Source organism: Suricata suricatta, chromosome 10, assembly GCF_006229205.1.
Source record: "Suricata suricatta isolate VVHF042 chromosome 10, meerkat_22Aug2017_6uvM2_HiC, whole genome shotgun sequence".
Taxonomy (NCBI): Eukaryota; Metazoa; Chordata; class Mammalia; order Carnivora; family Herpestidae; genus Suricata; species Suricata suricatta.
This window is the reverse complement of record NC_043709.1, coordinates 59,698,374-59,723,199: the sequence shown is the minus strand read 5'-3', so window position 1 is coordinate 59,723,199 and position 24,826 is coordinate 59,698,374. Positions and strand designations below refer to the sequence as shown.

At 40.0% G+C, this 24,826-nt stretch overlaps 1 protein-coding gene across 1 annotated transcript; it reads right to left on the bottom strand.

Moving 5' to 3' along the window:
- Window positions 1-4,307: 4,307 nt before the first annotated feature.
- Window positions 4,308-18,928, bottom strand: GTSF1 (gametocyte specific factor 1). The gene is made up of 9 exons (XM_029955843.1): window positions 18,830-18,928; window positions 17,175-17,219; window positions 12,082-12,182; window positions 10,188-10,314; window positions 9,672-9,755; window positions 9,158-9,221; window positions 7,577-7,671; window positions 6,605-6,641; window positions 4,308-4,520 (listed from the first exon to the last, which is right to left on the bottom strand). Exons 2-8 carry the CDS (start codon window positions 17,188-17,190, stop codon window positions 6,625-6,627), a joined length of 504 nt encoding a protein of 167 aa, XP_029811703.1. The 5' UTR covers window positions 17,191-17,219; window positions 18,830-18,928; the 3' UTR covers window positions 4,308-4,520; window positions 6,605-6,624.
- Between the last annotated feature and the right edge of the window lie 5,898 nt (window positions 18,929-24,826).

Here is a 24,826-nt window from a genome sequence, read left to right as displayed (position 1 = left end):
TCCATCATCCATCCATCCATCCTTCCTTCCATCCATCCATGTACCTAACTAAAGAGAGAGCATGAGTGGAGGAGAGTGGCATAGGGGCAGAGAGAATCTTAAGTAGGCTCCACGCTCAGTGCAGAACCTGACATGGGGCTTGATCCCACAACCCTGGACCAGTGTTGAAATCAAGAGTCAGACTCCCAGCCTACTGAGCCCCCACCCACGCACCCCTCTTTCCTTTTTTTTAAATGTTATGTTCCACATTTGTACAGCACTTGTTTCTTCATATATAAGATAAAGCTTTGGATTCAGGGCTCTTTAAGCTCCCTTCCAGCTTGAAGGGCATATATGATGGGTGGGCATCAGAGTTACACACCTAGTGGAATCATGTTTATTTTCAAGGGTTTTATAAAGCTAAAACACGACTCTTGTGTTGGCATATCGAATTCGACAAAGGGGTATCTAGGTGCAGCTTCTAGTCTCAAGATCAAAACTTTCCCTTTCAACTTGTACCTCTGCTAGAAAGTTCTACTCTAGAGAAACCAACACAAGGAGCTAAATAATCTAAGTCTCTGACCTTGTCCAATGAAAACCTGGAACCCAAGCCCAAGAATGAACTAGAAAGCAGACTTTACTTCAATGACAAGCATTTTAATAAAAAAAATGAAGAAGCCTGGTTGGGTTAATATTACATTTACATCTTCTATTAACTGTTGTCTCTTCTTGTCTTCTTAATGTTTTCTTAAAGGCTCTTACACTATTTTCACTTTTATATAAAAGTCTTTAAGGTAAACACAAATGCAAATCTGCTGACCATATGGTGGTTCTCCAGGAGTACGGTCAGGTCCTGGGATGCTATTGTTCCTAGCTATAAACAATTTTTACTTTTCTACGTGTCTCACCAGAACTCATCAAGTTTATGAGTTTAGGGAGTTGGACCAGGCAGTGGAATTGCAAAGGGCAAATGCCCTGTTGGCACATAGGTCTGCATTTGTCAGTCCTCAGCATGGCTGTTATGGAAAGTCACCTGAGAGTGCTGCTATTGGGTAACAGGTTAACTGAGTCTTCAGTGGCCTCTGAAGAAGCCAGGGCTGTAAAGTAGGCTGTGAATATGTTAAGAACCTTAATGGTACCAGAAAGACAGTGATAAAAAGAATGATTGGTCACTGTTGTATTTTTCTCATGGAATTTTGGTAGTTTTCCTTATGCTACCCACTGAGTTGTCACAAAAAAACCCGTATTTTTTTAAATGTTTATTTTTTATTTTTGAGAGAGACAAACAGACTGTGAGTGGGAGAAGGGCAGAGAGAGAGGGAAACGCAAAATCTGAAGCTGGCTCCAGGCTCTGAGTTGTCAGCACAGAGCCCAAAGTGGGGCTCGAACTCCTGAACTGTGAGATCATGCCCTGAGCCGGAGTTGGGTGATTAACCAATTGAGCCACCCAGGTGCCCCAGAAAATGAGTATTTCCTAAAGGTCTCCTTTCCAAGGCCAGTCCTGCTTCAACCATTTACAATGTAGTATACAGGGCCCACTGGGTGGCTCAGTCAGTTGAGCGTTCAACTTCAGCTTAGGTCATGATTTCACAGTTCGTGGGTTCTAGCCCCACGTCGGGCTCTGTGCTGACAGCTCAGAGCCTGGAGCCTGCTTCTGATTCTGTGTGTCCCTCTCTCTCTGCCCCTCCTCTGCTCATGATCCCTGTCTCTCAAAAATAAATAAATGTTAATAAAATAAAATGTAGTATACAAATCACCTTTTTATAACCTGTCTCTTTAAAAATGCTAATAATAAACATAATGTTATCTTCTAAGTTTCTGCCTACTTTGGAGCTTAAAACGAACTGGGAAAAGTAACACTAAAGGACTCAGAATGTCAGTATAGGCATATACATGTTGCCTAAGAGATTAACAAGGTAAGATACTACCGTGCATTATTTGAAATTAAATCCAGATACTCTCCTTGTTTAGCACAGGTACAACTACCAGGAGAGCTCAGAATCATTTTTACCTCCATGTGTTCATTCCTGGTAAGAACATATGCAAATCACAGTGGCACTTCTAGAACCCCTACAGCGAAAGGCAATCCTCCATAAAGCAGATCCTTTCCTTGGGGTAGAGGATGGAAGCCGTGGATAAGATTGAAATGCAGGCCTCAAAGGTTCTCTGGGCTAAGCTTGTGGAACACCTCTGCATTTAGCCTATAACCATGACACTTGACTTTTAACGGAAATGAAGGCAGAATATTCAGCTGTCCACATTCCAAAAGGAAGTCATCGTCTGAAAAAGAGGATCTCACAGAGAAGCAAGCTTCTCCTCCCTTGCTGAGGCAGATGTATAGAGTTAGTTACTTCTCTATTCTAGTTTTTGGGAATTTCCAAAAATCTCTAATAAACTAAATCCAGATTAGGGAATTCTGGCATAATAAACATTCCAAGTAGTCTCTGAAAGCTCTTGGACCAAACTGGCTGTTGTAATCATTAGTTTACTAAAGAAACAGCAGGCTTGTTTATTTTGTGAGCTAATGAAATTAACACAGGTAGGCATTCTCCTATAGTGAGCGGTACTCACGCTGGAAAAGGTCAGATGTTTTGTGGTTTTGTGATTTCTATTTGATTCTTTTGTTGAGTTGTATTCAAGCAGCGAATTCTTTGCAATGAGACTCACACCCCTGCTTGTTTTTCTTAAACTGTTTGGAGTTCTGGGTTACAAATATAGAAAAGACAGTTTTGTTGCCATCGCCCAAACAAATGAAATCAACTGGGTTTTGTAATTTTCCCAGTAAGAAAAGTATTTTTAAAACAACGTTCAGTGGTGAGGTATTGGCTGATACACAAATTAACCAGAATTAGTGGCATAAATGGGGTCCCCCCCTCCATACATTATCAGCCTGTCTAGAGGAAAAGGTCTAGCTATTCACTTAAGGTCACACAGCTAGAAGCAGAAATGCTATTGTGCTGGGGCTTTTCTTGAACCTGTTTTTAGAGACTGCAACTGAATAAACAGCTCTGCTTCATTAGGAGAATCCAATGGAAAACTCCCAAAAGGAGGTATTCCATAAAAGCCCACTCTCCCTTATCGGTTACCCACAAACAATGCTAGATCATTTTTGAAATTGTTTTCAAGTATGCGTCATTCAAGTCCTTATCTATACCAGATCCTCTATCCCTCTCTTTTTAATTAAAAAAAAATTTTAAAACTTAGAGAGACAGAGCATGAACAGGGGAGGGACAGAGAGAGGGAGACACAGAATTTGAAGCAGGCTCCAGGCTCTGAGCTAGCTGTCAGCACAGAGCCCAATGCAGGGCTCGAACCCACAAACCATGAGATCATGACCTGGGCTGAAGTTGGATGCGCAACTGACTAAGCCACCCAGGTGCCCCTGCTCTATCCCTCTCCATGAAGACTTCAAACCAAACCAAATCTGAAGGAAAAAAAAAACCCAACAAATCAACAACAAAAAATGCACAGATAATCCAAATAAACAAAAAAATTGGTCTGGGGTGAAGTTTCCTCTTGAGGGCCAACAAGATCCTAGGACAGCCTGAGCTTTGGGTGTTTTAGAAACCAAACTGACTCTATACACATCCCAGGGTCCTCCGGAGGGCCGTCACACATTCAAGCTTTGAAGCTTAATCAAATTTCACATACAGGTGGCAAGTCTCTCTCTTCCCCACACGTACATCGTTCCTCTCCATCCCAATCTTCACTCCTACATTATCTACATCTGGTGAGACACCTAGTACAATTTCCAGCTGGAATGTGGGAGACATCAAAGAAACCTCCCCTAGCTTGGAAATATTCAGAGAGCAAGATGGTCTAAAGATTTTTAAACAAGAATGGGGTATTTTGTTATATACATGCTATCAACATCTTGAGGACTCTGGATAAAAAGACGCACTAATCAAAAAAGGCCCATTCCTATAAATTCTAAGAAGAATCTGGTCGGGTGCCTGGGTGGCTCAGTCGGTTAAGCATCTGACTTCAGCTCAGGCCATGATCTCACGGTTTGTGGGTTTTGAGCCCTGCATCGAGCTCTGTGCTGACAGCTCAGGGCCTGGAGCCTGTTTCAGATTCTGTGACTCCCTCTCTCTCTGCTCTGTTTCATGCTCTGTTTCTGTCTCAATAAATAAACATAAAAATTAAATAAATACAGTTGATGTGAGTCAGGGAACATAAATAGTTATTTTTTTTTTTCCAACCCAAGTGTCTTGCCTGCTTTAGCTTAAGGTCCTTTAAGATAACTTTAAATAATTATGTTTCATTAACGTGAAATGGGATGTGATTTCTGATCTTGGGGCTGCAGGTACTTAACAGAACTATCAAGATATCTATGTTGATGCTTTATTTGAAACAGTTCTTCTGAGTTTGAGGGTTCTTTCCTGCATCAAATGAATGAGACTCAAAGCAGGGAGGGAAAAAAAAAAGACCTTGTCAGTTTGAAAGTCACAGTTTATCTTTCTATAATTAGATTAGGAGAAAAAAAAAACGAAGAACCCTTTGGTAGCAAGAAGAATCAAGAGTCTTCTAGGGTCTGGCATCTGCAAGGAAATGAGAGAAGAAAAGTTCTTAGTTCCCGTCAGTGATAAAAACACCAACTGCGTCTGACAACAGGCCACACAACTACAACCTGATTAAAACCTCTTCGTTAGTGGGAAGAATCTGCCACTGTTAATGGCAGAACACCAAGTACCTTCTGACCCTTAGCTTTTCAGTACCATGAGCACACAGAAACCTGTTAATTGAATTAAAAACATTCTACAGAGATCGATGTACACTCCTTGTGTCAACAGTTTCAGGAGTGAGAAGAAAATCAGAACTATCCATACAATGGACTCCTCCAGACGATTCTGGGTTAATTTCAAGTAACTTATGTTGATCTTGTTCTCTTCTCACATACTCTACTCATTAATTCAGTAATATTTTTGAGCTGTTTACAATGCACATTAGGGGAATCAAAATTAATAATGGTATCACCTGCTTTGAGATGCTTACCTAGTAAAAAGATTTGTTCATAAAAACACAATGAGATAAAGCATAGTAAGAACAAGGTGAACAGACCCTTTTTATGTATATGCATTAAAAAAAATCTCCACCCATACTTAAGTTCCTTAAGGGAGTAAGTCATATCTTCTATTTCTTTTGTATCTTTCCAAAGAAGCCATAGCATTCGACAACAGGCATTCAAAAAGATGATGCTTTAATTTAATGAGAAGATAAAAAGGTCTGTAGCTGTTTAAGGATTCTTACCTAAACTAGGATAATTCATTTCCCTTAGTTCCTCAGAGATTATATAGAAAAATACATAAGGGGTTTAACGGCAAAGAGTTAAGTTCCAAAAGAGAGAAACGTTTAGTATTCAGTGTTAGAGACAGAAACTTCTCCTAGGCTTTCACCTTAGAGTAACTTTTTTTTTTTTTTTTGTAATCTCTACACCCAGTGTGGGGCTCGAACTCACTTATAACTCCGAGATCAAGAGTTGCAAGCTCTTCTGAGTCAGCCAGTCGCCCCAGCCCATTCTTATTAGGTAGCTATCCATATGACAGGAGCACCAAGCATCTTGTGAAGCATGTGAGAGGAGGATTCAGAGTTCACCGTCTATCCGGGTCAGTGTGTGCTTTCATGACACACCCCAGTGCTGCTGTAGCTCTTTCCCTCTGGGGGGCCAAATCGAATTTTCTGGTTTCCAGATGTATTTAACAATTTGACAACAAACATACCACGAAAAATGGATAGTACCTAGAAGCAACTCATAAATATTATGGTCCGTGGCTAAAGGGTATTTGCTTTTAGAATCTCTTTTCTGCTTCTCCCTAGAAGAAACATCTGTTCTGGTACAAAATGAGTCCTAACTCCCAGGAGATCCATCTGCCTCGCTGTCCAGAGGAAGTGAACGGACTGGAAGGCAAAAGACCAATTACTCATTAAATAAATATTCCCAGAGGGCCTACTATCTGCAAGACATGGGGATAGCGTCTCATTCCTTGCCTAATAATATTCCCTTTTCTAGGAGCAACATGGTGGGGCAACCTCAACCAAAACAGCATCTAATCTGGCTCTGCTCTAGGTATATAGGGTTACCTCAAGGAAAGGTTTCAGCTGGAAAAAGTAAAAGGTTTTTTCCCTTCACAGAGATTTTGTGAGATTCTGCTAAATCAGACACTCAGAGAAGATGAACAGTGCAGGACTCTTAGAGACCCCAAATTTTAAGTGCTCATTAAAAGGAGTATGAATTTTTTGATGAGTGTTAAACTGTACAGCACAGGGAAAAATTGCAGAGCAGTGAAGCACAGCTGTCTGATTAATCTCAGTCCATTAAAAAGGCGTGATAGATCTAGAATGCCACTTTGATAACAAAAAAAAGGAAAAGAAAAAGAAAAAGACAATGTGTACTAACGGTATGGAAAGCAACTTGGCACGTTAACAGAATTCTAATTTAACCAGTAAATGCCTATTCATTAGCGTGTAAAGCCATAACAGAAGCTATATACTTAAAAAACACAGGCACACACAAAGTTTTAATTTGGTACCATAATCTGAAAGAAAATTGGACCCAAATTGCTTTACGTCCAGTTAAATCTTGCTACCATCTGAAAAGACAGTGAAATAAAACTGAAACACTTACTTGATGAGATAGATATTCAGTTACTGTGCATTTCCATCTATGGAGTAGAAATATTTCAAAATAAATACACCATGACAATTGAAATTCACTCCATTCCCTATTCTTACTAAACACAAATGGCTTATTCCTGGGGTATACTGAATTACAACATAAAAGCAGAAGAATTTAAAATTAGTGATTGGATTCTACTCAAGTGCATGGGAAAAAACAGTCCATTCATTACCTATCAAGCCTTTAGGCATATGATTTGGTGATCTCATTTTTTTTGGGAAATGGAAGTATCCAAAGGGAAATGTTTTAAAGGGAATCTTTTAGCCACCTAAAAAATTAGCTCAAACAGCAGCAGAGACTGAAATCAAGGGAATTTGCATTTGGGAGCTCCATTAGGAAAGTTTGTATTAAATAAAAATGACAGTATCTCGGGTGTTGCATATGTGGAAATTTCTTTATCAGGGTGACAGGATATGAATTCAGTACCTATTTTACCCAGCATGGCCTCTGATGTCTAGGGAAGACATCGGAATACTATTCTTAATGCTAGTTCTTATGACTTATTACTTTCATTTTCTCTCTACTCATTTCCTTTTAGGTCTCCGCAATCTAATTTCGAATCCCAATTTCCTATTGATATTATGCCTCGAATGTCAGGGATGACTTCCTCCTAGCCAAAATTAATAGCCTTTTTATTGGTCCCCAAATTTACTGATGGTATTTGATGTCAGTGGTCACTCAAACTTGAGAATATTCTTTTGATTTCTGTGATCCTGTACCTTCCTGTTCATAATTTCCTGTTATTAACCAGGGCCAGGGAGAAGAAAGCGAGGTGCTCAGAATGCAAAATTCAAGGAGGCACTCTCTCTCAGGGTCACGCGAGTGTGAGGTGTTCACACTGCACCTGTCTTTGGATAGTCAAGACCAACTGTATTTAGCACAACGAAAAGAGCAAAAGCATTTTGCCTTTATTTCACTTACTGTTTTTCCATGGCAGAACATATGGCAGAGACTTGGGAACACGCATGCCTGAAGCCAGGTTACTCTTATGTTCCATAACTACATTGCTTGCAGAGCTGCAAAAAGAAAGACCAATCTGCCTATGCCCGCATATCTGTATTCTCCAGGCAGGCGCACACCACGCCAATCAAAATGTGTTTTTTGTAATTTGGGGGAAAACAGCAAATACATTCCGAGATATAAACACTTTTCCATCAAAACATTCTTGCAATTAGAATGATTACTACTTCTCTGAAAAGCTCACTGTTCTGTAAAAGCACTAAGATGGGTCTGACCATTTTCATTTTCCAGAAATTGAGATAAACAGCAATGCCACCTACTGTTCAGTTGTATGACAGGCTCATCAATTCATGCAACGAATCCAAGAGATGAAATAAAATGCCAAGCCAACCAAACCAAAGGCAACAAATCTCCCAGGATGGAGGTAAAATTAAAATTGTACTTTTAAAATTCATCTTTAAGTTCTTCTATTTTACTGCACACACAAAATAAGGTACACTATTATCAACTTATCCAATAATACAACTGTTATCCTTAAGAGCTAAGATATAAAAATTGATAAGCATTCTGTTTGGGCAAAAAGAAAGTCTAGCGTCTCGTTCCTTCATTTTCTAATCCATAAATATTCTCATTTCTGAATATTTTCAATTTGATGCTGTAAGGTTTGAAGATGAAGTACTAATGAGAAATCTTTGCAGGCTCGGCTCCCCGATCTCATGAACCATGAAATCACGATTCAGATTGATCTGAAATCTAGAGTTGGATGCTCAACTGACTGAACCACCCAGGCTCCCTAAAAGTAAGAAATCTTATAGATTTAACCTTTTTTTTTTTTTAATGTTTTATTTATTTTTGATACAGAGAGAGACAGAGAATGAGGGAGGGAGGGGCAGAGAGAGAAGGAGACACAGAACCGGAAGCAGGCTCCAGGCTCTGAGCTGGCTGTCAGCACAGAGCCTGACGCGGGGCTCGAACCCACAAACGTGAGATCTGACCTGAGCCGAAGCCGGAGGCTTAACCGACTGAGCCACCCAGGCGCCCCAGAAATCTTATAGATTTAAATGACAAAAATCAGTGGAAAAAAGAGATGCATTTTCTTCCCTACTCAATAGGTACTCTGGCTCGTTCAGTTTCAACTCACAAACTTTTAAGATTATTTTTCCTTAGACATTAGCTACCCAGAATAAAAATGATTCATGTAGTGTAGCTGGAGAATCTTTTTCAAAGTATTTAAACATTGTGAACCTAGCAAAAAAAACCCTCCAAACTTAGACATAAGCATATTTGGTACCACTGACTCCCTTGCTAGGCTATAAGCGAGTATTTTTGTGTTCCCATAGTGATTATTAACATAAAGATGTGACCTTTTTATGAATCGAGGAATAAAAAAGGAAAATAACTCATCAAAACTGTATCTTGACTAAGTTACCACCAAGTAACATCATTAAGGAAAGCGATCAAATCAGGCTTTGGTGGCTTCTTTTGGTAACAGAGCACTCGGATTTGGGGAGGCAGTGCTGGGAATGAGACTATTTCATTTACCTGTTGTTGCCACAGTAGTTGGCTGTGCCCCAGACAAATGGGGTGCTGGTCTGTTCCCACAGATCTGCCAAAGAAAGCAAAACATAGTTTGTGGTACTGTAGTTTATGCTAGTTGAATCTGTAAGGTAGGAAATAATACACTTAAGTTTAGAGAAGAAAGTAAAAATTGATCAAGTACCCTGCCTAACTGACACAGTAGCAGGAATTTAATTGAAGGATATAAACACAGCAACATAAATAATAATAAACGTGCCCAGTAACAACCAAACACAGATGGTACAACACAATTTATGGAAAAAAACAGATGTAAAGAAGTGCTTTTTCCAATCAAGAGGGATAGGCTGTTCCACGTTGTCTGCACAGTGATACAAATGTGCTCGTTCTGGGGCCCAATAAAAATAAGGCATTCTGAACAACATGGTGTGTTCATAAAAGAGGAAAATCTTCCTTCTGTCTAAAGCAAATGACTTGAGGATTTAGACAATGTGAAGAGAAAGACCTAGAAACCCTTCACCTTTATCCCAGTCTTCATCACAAGGAGGGCACTGCCAGGTGCTCTCGGCCAGAGTCTCTTGTCCAAGGTTCCTGGTTTGGTTGACTGCAAGATAATAAAGACTCTGCTGTAAGAAGGGGACATCGCCAATTATCATGTTAAAAGGGGGTGAATGGCTTAAAAGATTGCAGGGTAGCCTAACAGTTCTTTGTTTCTGAAAAGTTAATGCTAAGAAAACCAAACAGAGAGGTCTTATCCCTCTGCCGACAGAAGAGAAGCAGAAACAAAGATGCTGACCATATTTACTGCAATAAAATGATTTTTATTTTTAGATGAATTACCGGTGAAATGAATCAGGCTGTTCAGAAGAGAAAGCAGTCTGACCAACACAACCTGACAGCCTGTTACTGATAAGAAACTCAAAGGCAGAAAGGTATTATTCTTCTGAAATGATGAAAGCCAAAGATCAAGGGGACAACATGGCACAATACAAATCTGAAGGGGCTAACCTCTAGCACGGGCACATGCTAGCCTTACCAACATCCTGTTCAATACAACTCTTATCATCACAGCTTGAGATGTGGTGGCTGATTTCGGCCCGAGGCACCTGGTGGCGAGCATTGAAGGGACAAGTAGCCAATTTGTTTGCGACATCAGGATGATTCTGTGGAACACAAATTAAGGGGTCTGTCAAAATAAGGGGACTTATTCTATAAACAAGTCCACTAAAAGCTCTCAGTAAACTTGTGGCTTAACTACGGTGGGCAAACTCACTGTAGAAAACGGAGAGGGAATTATTTATCACTCACACGAGCTGTACAGGTTACCTCAAAATCATCAAAACATAAGCTTCTTTGTTAGGGTCACAGAGACTGACAACACAGATACAGAAGGGAACAGTGTACTGAGGACTGGGTATCTGAGCCACATTGCTCAGGTCACCAGACTCTGGCAGCACGGCCCACCCCGGTGGAGCTCTCTGGATGTCTCGGGAAGCGGTCTCGGGCTGCACTGCAGCAGCGCCCGTTACTGCACTACAATCGTCTGGGAAACAGCTGCTGGAAGGGAGTCACAAAAGCAGCAAAGCCATGGTTTTTCAGATTAACACAGGAATGCTTATTTAAAGGCATGATGCCTGAAATGAGGCTGTGACCAATCTGACCTTTATTTCAGTTATTTTACTCAGGAAAAGTCCAACCTGCCAGATTGTGACCTGAGCTGAAGTTCGAAGCTTATCCAACAGAGCCACCCAGGCGCCCCTAAGTTTCTTATTTTAAAAAACAAAACAAAACCACAAAGTGTTTAATTAATCACCCAATCCTAGAGTAAGTATTTCAGCAAATAATAAATTGATTAGGAGAAACAAAACACAGATCACAAATGATACTCAAAAAAGTAAAAATGATGTGAAGTGGGAGGACACTAGAGAAAAACAGAGGATGAAGAAAATTGTGAGGAGTTATGGAGCATTCCAATGCAAAGATTTTTGTGCTGAATGATTAAACGCATCAGAAGAAAGTTAAAGACAATGTCTTTTTATTGCTTGGCTTCCTTTCCCAACCTTTACCCCTGGGGCATGTTTGAGAGCTTAGGGAAGGAAGTCATTGTGGTATCTGCTGGTCCAGATCATCCAGGTACAATTTTAAGGAATCCTTGCTCTAGAGATTAAAAAGGGCCAGAGAAATGATCAACAACAGCATTATAACCATTCTCCAAGACTGCAAGAGAAACACCCTTAAAGGATGTTAATGCATGCATGAATTATATGTAGTTTGGACTAAATACCAAAAATGTCCAAGCAAAAATCTTGGCAGACCTTTGCCTTCTGTATCGACATCTGTATTCTAACAATCCTTTCAAAGTGCCCCAGTTAGTATACCAGCATTAACGTAGTTTACATCAGCTAAGAGTATGAGAGAGTGACCAGAGAAAAATACTCCGATGAATTGGTCTCCTCCTCCACCAAAGATGCTTACTGTCAAAACTTGGAGAAATGGTGACCTTTAGGAATCTTTTCTTAGGTTAACCTCTAGCTGTTAAACTTACATTTCTAAACAAGCAAAAGAAATAAAAATAAAAAGTGTATATGGCACTCAATCCTTATCAGGACAATGAACACATCAAATTCAAAAGGCCAAGGGATTTCTCATTGCTTGCAAAAATGAGTGTTTCCTCTGTTTTACAAAGAGTGAAAAGAGTATATAAAGGGTGTTTTGTCACTAGTTAAGGGGAAAAAATGAAAAAAAAAGAAAAAATTTATGTACTTAAGAAATAAATTCCTTTCTATTAAATGTTGATATTTAGATTTCTAAAACAATTCTGGCATTAAATTAAAGCACTTTTGCTAAAATTATATGATATTTACAAAATCTAGCCTCTTAAACGAACTCAGGAGGTCATTACAGGGCAAATTTTGCAAACAATACCTTACCTTTCTGCACTTGATAAGATGATAAGGAAACCTGCAGGCCCTGATCTGGTGGTTTTTATCATAGGGGCATTGTAATAGTTTTTCAGGGTCCAGAGAATCGACTGAAAGAGAGAAAGGCAGGATAAACGTAAACTGAACCGGCCTTTGTACAGCGATAGCATTTCAGACACACTGTGTTTTTTAACAGCATCTTTAACAATAGAACAAGACAGTCTCATGACAACTTGGAATTTAAAAAAAAAGGGTGATTAAATGTTTAGACATGAAAATGTAACTCTGAGAAGATGAAACTGCATTACCACCAAATCTTAGGAAGTCCAGCAAAACAAGCAGTCATGGGATAGGACCTTAGTTCATATTTGTTGGTACCTAAATTTGTTTTATACTAAGAATAGCCAACAATGAAAACAACAACAAAGTTAAATGAAAGCCTCTTTTCCCTTCTAGATGTGCTCACTCAGGGTCATTCTTATCTCTAGCTAGCCAAACCAAAGCCTCCCAACCAGTATGCTAAAGGTCAGAGCGGATGGTGTGCCAAAATATCCATGGGGGATTCCTCGGGATGTGCCCCCATCCCCTGACAGTCAGTTCTAGGGCAAGTTGAGGGTAGTAATGCCCTTTGCCAGCATTTCTGTCTATTCACTAGCATGCCAGGTTGTGAAAAAAGTCCATAAGCACTGCTCTAGATCAGTTATTAGCTCTATGGAAGCTTGGCAAATTTCTTTTTCGCTTGTCTGTTTCGACTTGCTACTATAAGGAATTCCTATTCTTGGTTGCTGCAGGGACCTCTCAAATGAAACCCATACCTTTATCAGGTGGTTTTCCTTTTTTTTTTTTTTTTTAATTTTGAGATAGAGACAGAGAATGCCTGTGTGCGAGCACTCGTGTGTGGGAGAAGAGAGAGAGGGAGAGGGAGAACCCTAAGCAGGCTCTGTGCTGTTAGTGAGGAACCAAGGGTCGGAGATTCAACCAACTGAGCCACCCAAGTGCCCCGGTGGTTTTACTTTTCATAGTTTGGAACACAGATGAGAAAAAACCAGAATTCTTCAACCTAGTGATTATCAAGTTAGATAAAAAAAAAAGTTACAAAAACATAACCTTCTAAGTTTAAGACAACTGCAGACATATGTGAAAGAAAGCCTCTAACCTAGATCATGCTATTTAAAACTACCTTTAGAACACTATATCTTGGGGGCACCTGGGTGGCTCAGTCGCTTAAACATCTGACTTCAGCTCAGGTCATGACGTTGCGGTTTGTGAGTTCAAGCCCCACACTGGGCTCTGTTCTGACAGCTCAGAGCCTGGAGCCTGCTTTGGATTCTCTCTCTCTACCCCTTGCCAGCTCACACTCTTTCTCCCTAAAATAAATAAATATTAAAAAAAAAAATAAAAGAAGACTATACTTTCAGGAATCACCTCTATAGTTATGCAAGAAATTTCCCTAAATGTGTAATGCTACCTGTAGACTTTACAAGATGCCCAGGCTGGGCCCCAAATATTAACAAGCTTGGTTAGGGAAGGGAAATTAAATGGTTAAGCACATTCTGAGTATATTATGAGGACAAGAGGCAACCTAATAAAATGCTGTTGCCATCACTGAAGGCAATGATAAAAGTGAAATAAGATAAACAATTCACATTTGATAAGAAGCTTATAAACCAGGAGACTGCTATGAAAATCAGAAGTCGGTGGGGAATTGAAACAGACAGTTTCACTGGAAGAGTGGTAAACATGGAATAAATTGCTAACCATGATTGCGATGCAAATGAGCCAGAAAGGTGACTTGAAGGACAGATGAATAGGAAGGAAAAATCTTAGAGGACAGGCAGGCTTATTATGCCAACCAGACTCATCCTGGGCCAGCAATCTTTTCATATTCTTGAAGCTTCAGGACACCCAGGGAGAGTTTACAGATAAAATTCTTATTAGTTTTTCTTCATTTATTCCATTCCATCAAGAGCAAATTTTAGACCATGTCAGATGTCAACTGCCTGGACATACCTTATGACTCATACACATTATACTGCCCATACAGTGACATGTATCAGAGCTGATAATGATGGCTTCCTACCATAATGCTTTATTTCCCGGCCTCTGGTGACTTGGTCAGCTCTAAACTGGGTTTCTAGATTTCAAAAATTTCATTTTACTTAAAAAAATTTTTTTTAAATCGTTATTTATTTTTGAGAATGAGACAGAGAGAGAGCATGAGCAGAGGAGAGGCAGACACAGAATCTGAAACAGGGTCCAGGCTCTGAGCTGTCAGCACAGAGCCTGACGTTGGGCTTGAACCCACGAACTGTGAGATCATGAACTGAGCTGAAGTTGAACACTTAACTGACTAAGCCACCCAGGCACCATTTATTTTACTATTAACTAAAAAAAATTTTAATGGTGATAAATACAGAACATAAAAGTTACCATCTTAACCAATTTTAAGTCTATAGTCTGGTAGTGTTAAGTATATTCACACTGTTGTGCCACCAATTTCCAGAATTTTTCATCTTGAAGAACTGAAACTCTATCCCCTAAGCAACAATTCCTCATTCTCTCCTCTCCGCAATCCCTAGCAACCATAATTCTGTTTTTGTTTCTGTGAGTTTGACTATTCTAGATACTTTATATAAGTAAAAGCATAGGGTAGTCCTTTTACATGGACTTATTTCATTTGGCTTAATGTCCTCAAGGCTCATCCATATTGTGGTATGTGACAGGATTTCCTGTATCTATTTTGCTATTTGCTTTTTTTTTTTTTAAGTTTTTATTTATATTTTTTAGTAATCTCTACTCCCAATGTGGGGCTTGAACTCATGACTCTGAGATCAAGAGATGCATGCTCTTCCAACTGAGCCAGCCAGGTGCCCTGCCTGCGTACCCCCATGCCCAGAGCTCCTTCTGTATCAGTACATATAAGGAATATTAAAGCAAACAAAAAAACAACAAACCAAACCGTAACAGGAATATTTCAGTGTTGCATATGGATGTGCCATAGATTTTTAATCAGTTCCTTTACTGATGGACATTTAGGTTGTTTCCAGTTTTTTGTTATTACATATAATGTTGTGACTCCCAATCTGGTGTACACTTCTTTGTGTACTATATGAGCATTTCTCTTGGACAGATACCTAAGGGTCTTGCATTGAGAAATATGTGTATGTAAAGTTATAAATACCTGTAATAAATACTATCAAACTGCTCAACAAAACTTCTGTATGGCTTTTTGGGAATATAACTTAATTTGAGTAGGCCCTGTAGACAAGCTTCCTCCAAAAGCATAGACTCAGATGTTCCTTTTACTTACACTTGGGTAGGGGCCCAGGGGTAGGGCCCAAACCCACGGTGAGAAATGGAGGAAACTTCATAGAAATAAGGAATTAGACCTGAGAAAAGTATCATCAGCTAAGAGGTACAGCTCCCAACAAGAAACTTGGGATCTTTTGAGAGAGAAAGAGAGCCTATGTGCAAGTAGGGGAGGGGGAGAGAGAGAGAGGGAGAGAGAGAAAGAGAATCTCAAGTGGGGTTCTGTACCCTCAGCGTCAGCGTGGGGCTGGATCCCACGAACAATGAGATCAGGACCTGAGCTGAAACTAAGTGTCAGATGTAAACAATTGAGCCACTCAGGTGCCCCACTATCTATCAGATTAAGGTTAGAATTTAAGGTTGAGAAGAAGGTCAAGTATATTCTAAAGCAGTGCTTCTAAAACTTTAACATAATCCCTAGGCGTTAAATCACTTGGGGATTGTGTTAAAATGCAGATTCGGATTCAGAAGGCCTGAGGTGGGGCCCGAGATTGTGTATTTCTAACACGCTCCCGGGTGATATTTTTCTAAGCAAAATAAAAGTATATGGCTGAAAAAAAGTAAAGAATGAGAGACATAAAGAGGAGTTGTTGCTTTCTAATTTAATATAGTATGCTTCCAAGAATAAATAAACATAAATCTACCTGTCTCACATGGAACTCCAGGCTTAAATTAAAAAATTTTAAGAAAAACCCAGGGAGTAGGGGAGGGAGCCCTGAGGAAGACTAAGGAGAATCAGCCTTCCCGAGCAATGATTCTCAAAGTGTGGTCCTCAGATCAGCAGCCTCACCTGAAATCATGTTAGAACTGCAAATTCTTGGGTCCCAGACCTTCTGAATCAGAAATTGTGAGGTTGAGCCCAGCAACCTGAGTTTTAACAAGCTCCCTGGGTGGTCCTGCTGCATACTCAACTCTGAAAACCTCTGGTGGAGATACTTAATAAAGACCATTTCCATGTAGTTTCTACAGATCGGTAATAAAGATTCTACTGGACTCTTCCTTGAAGGTAAAATGGAACTAAAATATCCTTTAGTTGGAGCTTATTCTAAAGACATTCTGAACAAGACAGCGAAGTAAGAAACAAAAGCAGGCCCTGCTGATAAGTTTCATCCATTCATTGCTGCTGATGTTCTTTAAACTTGGTCAGTGCCTAGAAACCATATTGCCTTATGGTATCAAGCATGGCACTATGTATGAACAACAGAGGACTCTGTCTGTTACTATGTAGCCCTGGGAAAATCAGTTAATCCAGGTTCTATTTTCTCAGATGTAAAATCCGAACATTAAATGAAATTATTTTTCAGGCTTCTTCTGTATTCACATTTGTATGATTCTAGGTGCTTGCTCCCTTTTGACTTCCTGAGCCACTGACGTTTCCTGGATCACTTGAGAAATAAGAATTCTTTCTTGAATTTCTTTAATCTGAAAAACTCAATTTATGTCAATATCCTTATGTATACCGTATTATTCCTCAAAATAGAAAGAAAACAGGGGTTACTATCCCCTTGTCATTAATAGGAGAAACTGAAGTCCTGAGAAAGTAAAATGTTTCATTTAATAAAAATAGAGCTTAACACAGATGTCCTAACTGTAGCCTTTTCAAAGCTTGATAAATTTTAACCGTCTCATTTCAAATTTGGGTATTTCTCTACTACCACACAGACATCCTCAGCAGTTTTTAGGGGAGAAATGTGAATCTTTCAAAACACACTAAAAGTCTCGTCAGACATAAAATTATATGTAAGGAATTTAACTTATTTTCTAATTTTCTAAAAGCAACAAGAAGTACATACTGTAGGTTTCTTCCATGTTGGAAATGAAGAAGCTGAATCCAAGTGCTGAGGGGGAAAAAAAAAAGCCATGGTTCAGGTAATCAGAAAGAAAACATACCAACGGGAGTCCTATAAAGGGGAGTCAAACTAGAATGGAAGCTGCCCAAGTTTAACATAAGAAACCCTGACTGTCCTCTTCCCCCAAATATTTACCCTCCTGTAAAGCATTCCTTACTACTTTGAAGTATTTTAACATGCTTGCCTAACATACACTCTTGGAATAAATTCTAGGGTTCAGAGTTAAGAAAAACCAAATACGACTACGAATTTAAACTGTATTCAGGTGATAAGAGAGTCCACATTAAGTGCCATTACAACAACCTGTCACCGTTTACTGTCCATTAGGGTTTGATGCTCTTTAACATTAAAGGGGGCTAGTCGAGACCACAAGAATACTATTATGAAAACTTTAGGAATAGGGTACTAACTTAAAGCTCTCCTCCCAAATTGGTTAAGTGTCTCCAGTTAGTACTCATTCCCTGTATGCACTGAGGGAAAACCTTTGAATGTTAAGATTTAAGAACTGTTCATTTTATGGATAACACATTAACAAAAGTACAACTCTGTAACAGAAACATAGAAGATTGAAAGACAGGAAATAGTTCTGTCCTTTGGATCTTCTTCTACTGAAGATCTTCCCCTATTGAGCACTGTGATTCAATAAACAACATTATAGGAAAAAAACCTAAATTTATATGAAACCATTCTCATAGGAAACTTCTGAAAATTGGCTAGATTTACAGCTATTGTCTCTAAAGTCAAGCTCTCCTTTGGCCCTTCATACAATTTCACGCCCATTCCCCCCCTTCTATGACATAAGCAGCCTTGGAATCTAGTAAATACAAGTGATCAGCTGGAACTCCAGTTTAGAAATTTGTTGTGGAGCCCATTTGTTAATGACAATTGTTAGTTGAAAGTGTCCTAAAAAATATTTTTCGTATTTGGATTAAGACATTCTGCCCTTCCTTCTGAAAAGGTAGGTAGGTAGACGTGAACGTAGTTACTTCACACCTTTTCAATAAAAAATAAGAGGTTTGGAAGGAAGAACCAAGTATTAGGTTCCTTGATTTTAAGCTGCCATAAACTCTGGGGGGCAGGAACACTAATTACAGTAGACTAAGGGCACTGGAATCCAGAGCTTCATCATTCAGCCGTGTCCACTGAAGTATCTTACACAACCAACTGTTAACAGGCGATTCTTTACCTTTTCCCCAGTACTAGACCGCGGCGAAACGGGCAAATTACGCTAAGCAGTCAAGTTTGGAGGCTGGATGTAGTATGAGGCAACTGTTTAAACTCTTAACAGAGCTGGGGTCCCCGTAAAACAATCTTTTTTCTTCCCTTAAACAATGAGGACAGATTTAAGCAAAGGGACTAAACCCGAGAAGGCGGGATGGTGGTTAGGTTAACTTATGAGAATGTAGACAAAGAGGTAGGAGGCCCTGGAAGGGAAAAGCAGCGGCCGGACCACCGGTAGCCAAAACGGCAGCGCTCGGAACCCACAAGGCCCAAGGACACGGGAGGAAAAGGGAAGATATTAAACGGCGAAGGGACCCCAGCACACTAAAAGTGAGTTGTTTGGCGGCCCCAAGCCAGACCCGCGGCGCCTTTCCCACCTGGTCGAGACACGCTCTCCGCTCTCCCCGCAGTCGCGTTCTCCTCACATCCGGGCCCCAGCAACGCTCACTTCTGGCCTCTGACGTTAGTGGGTGGGGCCCCCACTTCCTGTGACGCTAGTCTCGGCTCCGCGGGAGCGTGGGCTGCCTGGACCTCCCCCAGTATCCCTGTCCCTGGGTGCCTCTTGGCCCCGTTCCACTCTTCGGGTTCCCCCGCCTCGCGTCATTCTCCTTTTCCAGCTCATCCTCACGGCGTCTCCAGAACGATAGTGGCCTTGCGTGGGTAGAACTCACGCTGCCTTCCGTGGGCTTCGTGGCAGCCATCTTAGAAAAGCAAATGGCTGTTTAGAAATAAGCACTAGAAGCGAGGAGGTTGGTTAGGGCCGGCTGCTGGCTGGAAGGAAGTCCTGTTCGTGTTAAGTTATTCAGGTAGAAGTGTAATTTGGATTTTGAGGGGAGGGAACAGGATAATAGTAAAGGAGATAAGCCTACAGAAGAGTCAAAACAACAAGGACAGGAATCTAGTTTTTGTTTAGCAAGCATTGTGGAATCTTAAAATTCAAAAGTCAGTAATAGTAGCTAAGAATGCTTCATAGGAAAGATGTTCTAGTTGGATTAAAGGGAGTTTTAGAGCTGAGGAGAGAGCTCAATGAAAACAGTTGAAGAGGTAAAGGGGGCAGAAAGCTATAACTTGATAATGGAAACCCAAACATAGATTGTGAGACCTGTTCTGGAAGCTGTGATACACACACACACATACGTAGTAGGTCTTTTCCCTGAGGTGCTTAGGAAAATAGGCTTAGAGTGGATGAAAGGTAAAACGGCGGTATAAGAGATGTCAAAAATATGGCCCTGACTGGAAATTTACATTAGGAAGAAATCAGTGAGGCCCAAAGTGACCTGGGAAGACTTTATGGAAAAAAGAGACTTGTGGTCTTTGAAGGTTAGGATAAAAAGGAGGATGTTGACATCTGTTCCAGTAGATCTGGGACTACTAGTTTTCACAATCAAGAAGTGAAAATATAATACGACAAAAATTTTCATACTGTCCGAAGTGTAGGAGGCAGTATGGGAGATCAGTCTGAGTACTGAAATATTGGGATTTTTGGGAACATTTTAGCGATTACTAGAGCCTAAATGTGACTTAGGAGAGCTTATCCTGTTACCGTGAACTGAGTGTGGCTTTAGTGGAAAGGATCACAGAGATGGCACATTTTATTTTTCTGAGGATACTTAGTAAACAATTTGTTACCTGGTTGTTGTTTTTTTAAAGATTATCAGCCCTTGGGCTGAGGAGAGTGTGCTTCACAGTCTTTGGCTCATATTAAGACCCTAAAAAGAAATGTATTGTTGGGCGCCCTGCCCAAGCCATTCTCATAGGCCAGTGGTTTTTAATCTTGTCTGTACATTCCAATCATCTGGGGAGCTTTTAAGATGTACTATGCCAAGTGCCCCTTCCAGACCAATTAATCAGAAAGGGCTGGGCATAGTTATTTTTAAAAAGCAACCCAGACGATTCTAAGGTGCAGTCATGGCTGAGAACCACTGACCTAGGCACTGTTTTGAATTTAGGAAAGCTAGTCTTTCACCTGAGTGGCCTGGATGAATTCCTGTGAAGGAGGAGCAAGCTGTTAAAGTGCTTCTTGAAAGACAATAGCTAAGAATGAAAGCTTCATTGCAAGCTTAGCACCAAGCATTTTAGAGAAAGCTGATATTCTGGCAAATCGGTTTCAGATTGTTAGGAATATTTTAAGGTAACCTTTCTGAAATTCTAAACCTCTTAATTTCTCACATCATTCAGGCAGATTGGTGGGGCCAATGTGATTTGAAGTGAAATGTGATTTTTCAGGCTTTAAATTGCAGTAAGCTGGTGAAATTGTTGACACTGTTACTGTGACCCGAAAGTACTTTTCAGATACCTGCAGACTGAAATTTCTGAGGAAGAGCCGGCGTCGGGGCGTGAGAGGATGGAGGGGGGTGGGAACCAAACCGAAATCCAAAGTCAGGCTTCACTGCGTTCAGTAATGCCTTGTCAGGGTGACAGGCTCCTGTTCTGAGAAAGCTATTCGGTTTAGCAGGAGTGAACAAGCCCACCAACTTTCAAACAAACCCCCCCCCCCACAAGTGTCTTTCAGTGGAGATTTTAAAATAAAAACGCGCTACACATCTATTCTTTATATTCTTAAATGTTTTGTTCATTCATCTCCAACCTAGAAAGTTCCTGCTTTATCTAAGATCCCTGCTGAGCTGTCTTTCAGACTGGATTTTCAGCCAGGTTGAATATATTTGAAAAGGGAAAAAAAACAATGAGAGCCCAAGGCATTTACACAGGGTCGGTCTAGGAGCTAGCTGAGATTCATACCCTAAACGGAATCTGATCCTTGCAGGTTGTATCTGATGATATGCTAGCATTTATCCTTAAATTATAGATTGTGTATATTAAATTTTTTTAAAGTTTATTTTGAGAGAGAACATGTGTGTGCACTCACACTGGGGATGTAAGGAGGGCAGAGAATCCTTAAAATTAAAAAAAAATGTTTACTTATTTTTGAGAGAGAGAGAGAGAGAGAGAGATTGGCTGAGATAGAGTCCAAAGCAGGCTTCAGGCTGTCAGCATAGAGCCCTGACGCAGGGCTTGAACTCATGAACAATGAGATCATGACCTGAGCTGAATTCAAGTGCTTAACCGACTGAGCCACCCAGGTGCCCCAGGAGAGAGAGGGAATCTTAAGCAGGCTTTGGACCATCAGGAGGGAGCTGGACGTGGAGCTTCAACTCACGGCCCATGAGATCATGACCTGAGCCGGAAGCAAGAGTCTGGTGCTTAATTGACTGAGCCACTCAGGCGCCCCTATAGATTATATATTTGAACTAATAATTATCAGTCAAAAACAAGCAATCTGGACTAATGAATATAAAGACATATCTGTACCCTTGTGATTAAAAAAAAAATCTTTGAGCCTTGCTGGCTCAATCTGTTGAGTGTGAGACTTTGGCTCAGGTCATGACCTCACAGTTTGTGAGTTCGAGTCCCACATCAGGCTCTATGCTGGCAGCTCAGAGCCTGGAGCCTGCTTTGGGTTTTGTGTCTCCCTCTCTCTCTGATCCTCCCCTGCTCACTCTCTGTCTTTCTCTCCTTCAAAAATAAATAAACATTTAAAATTAAAAAAAAATCTTTGTTAGAAAATAAGTTTTCTCAGCCTTTAGGATGGAAGGAATTCCAGTAATTCTTGAGATCTTTAGGAGTTTCAGTGTTTTAGATAGCCCAATAAAACTTAAACTTTACCTCACCATAAGATTAAAATATTAAATTTCTCTGTTTCTGGCTTGAGTGCTGTCAACAAAATCCTGATCCTCTCATCTGATTATGGTTTCGGATCAGTAGTTAAGTGCCTAATTAAAAATAGGAAAGCTATTCAATAAATTCAGTTGCAAAATATTTCAAAATGAGAGACCTGGTGGGTCATAACAGGTGTTCTTACTGAAGAGGTTAGATTGGAAAGTATTGCTGTCGGGGAGGGTGAAAGTTGGGGTGGTTACAATTTTTCAGGCAAAGTAGCAGGGAGAGGTGCTGCCAGCAGGGGGCCAGAGAAAATAAATTTATGTTTAAAAAAGAGTCCCTAATGGGAGTTTGGATTGAGTAGTCAACATTAAACTCTAGAAACACAGGATAATACAGGATGAATGAAAATAGTGATTTTTTTTTTTTTTAGGGGTGCCTGGGCGCTCAGTTGGCTAAGCATCTGTCTTTGGCTTTGGTCATGATCTCACAACTTGTGGGTTCAAGCCCAGCATTGGGCTCTGTGCTGACAGCTCAGAGCCTGGAGCCTGCTTCGAATTCTGTGTCTCTCTTTCTCTCTGCCCCATCCTGGCTTGTACTCTGTCTCTCAAAACTAAATAAACATTAAAAAAGAAAAAGAAACAGAGTAGTGATTTTTAAAAAATTTGTACTTTAGGGTGTCTGGGTGGCTCAGTTGGTTAAGCGGCCAACTTCAGCTCAGGTCATGATCTCACAGTTCGGGAGTTCGAGCCCGGCATCTGGCTCTGTGCTGACACTCAGAGCCTGGAGGCTGCTTCAGAGTCTGTGTCTCCTTTTCTCTCTGCCCCTCCCCCACTCATGCTCTGTTGCTCTGTTTCTCAAAAATAAACATAAAAACATTTGTGTAATTCTGTGTCTTAAGTAAATGTCATATACCTATGTAATCCACATTGCCTATAACAGTTACCAGTGGGCTTGAGAAATCTGTTTTTTGTTATTTCTAGCTGTTTCCTTTTTCCAGGAGTCAGCAACACATAGCTCCTCACAGCCTTTCTGGTGCAGGCAGCTAAGAGGTAAATTGTAAGTCAAAATTTGTAAACCATTGTTAGTATCACTTTAGCAAGGCTTATGAACAAATAGGTGAGGAAATGGAAATTATTAATAGAAGTTTGTAGAAAAGATGGTAGAATGGCAGAATTATACTAAAGAAATTTTACCCACTAAAAATTACATTAAGGACTAATCTTGCACTGAAGAGTTCTAAAATTTTACTACTGTCATTCTTCTGATCTGTTATTTTAAAAAATGTCAAATGTTTTATGAGGACTTTAAGATACAAAACAGATGAACATAAGAGAAAGGAAGCAAAAATAATATAAGAACAGGGAGAGGGACAAAATGTAAGAGACTCTTAAATATGGAGAACAAACAGAGGGTTGCTGAGCGGTTGTGAGGGGGGGATGGGCTAAGTGGGTAAAGGGCTTAAGGAGTCCACTCCTGAAATCAGTTGAGCCACATGCTAATTAACTTGGATGTAAATTAAAAAGTAAATAAGTTATTGATAAAATAAAAACCAAACAAAAATAAAAATGTCAAATGTTTAAACCCAAAGGTCATATTTTTCTCTGAAGCCTTCTAACCTTTGCCTGCGATTAAGTGCTTATGTTTTCTTATAACCTCTTTCCACCCTCCTTCCCTCCTAGCACTTAATCTGTGTTATCAGGCCAGTGGTTCTTGAAGTGTAGTCCCAAATCACAGCATCAGTATCACTTGGGAACTTGAGAAAATGCCAATCCATAGGCCTTTCTACGGACCTACTGAATCAGAAACTCGGGTGAAATGTCCTTTCATCTGTGTTTTGACAAGGTCTTCATGTGATTTCAATACCCATTAAAGTTTGAGAACCATCGCCTTATACTATTATTGTCAACATTGTTCCTTTATAAGGGACCATGCCACTGTAGTTCTTAACACTGTGCCAAGTACAGTAGATACTTGATTATGTAATTTAAGAGCACAGGTATATTTTGTCAGGAGCTGTTAGGACAATTGTGAGACATCATCTAGTAAGTAAATATGGGGGAAGAAGAGACTAAAATATTGGAGGTTTTTTTTCTTTCCTTGCTTTACACCACAGTTGCTTGGGAAGCGTGCACAGAAAGATCATGAAATATGGACCAACAGTAAGATAGAGTTGGGGAATCAATGAGCTGTATTCTGGTACATTATGACATGAATAATGTGCCTTAGCAATTGTTTCCTCATAGTTCATGCTGTGAATGTAAGAGTAGAAATCCTGAACTTGATTGTAGGGAAGAAACTTTATAGCTAGAAAGTTTTATTATTTTCAAAAACCTGGTTACCAAGGTTTTTGAAAAATTGATTTATTCAGTATAAATATTTAGTCCAGGGCACTGAGTCTCTTTTTACCTGGTATCTATATAGATTCTGCACATTCAGCAACTTTGATTTTTTTTTTTTTTTGTAGGCACAGGACTGTTACATAGTCAAAATCGTGCCTCTCCTAAAGCATCTTATAGGAGAATAATAATAAATCAGAATGAAGGGACATTAAATGGAGACATAGACCACCTGTTTTGGGAGTATGGGGGAATAGTTAATATTCTATCTAGACAGGCTTTGAGGCAGTAACTTTGAAACTTTGCTTTTTTTTTCTTTTAAGTATGTTTCCATAAATTTATTTATCTTCAAAGCTTTGACCAAATGTTATGTCAAAG

Excerpts from the sequence above, each read along its gene's own strand:
- GTSF1 (XM_029955843.1), bottom strand. Across the intron at positions 9,756-10,187 it reads TTGTATTGAACAGGATGTTG|TCAACCAAACCAGGAACCTT; the intron begins GTAAGGCTAGCA and ends ATTATCTTGCAG. Across the intron at positions 7,672-9,157 it reads AACTACTGTGGCAACAACAG|CTCTGCAAGCAATGTAGTTA; the intron begins GTAAATGAAATA and ends TTCTTTTTGCAG.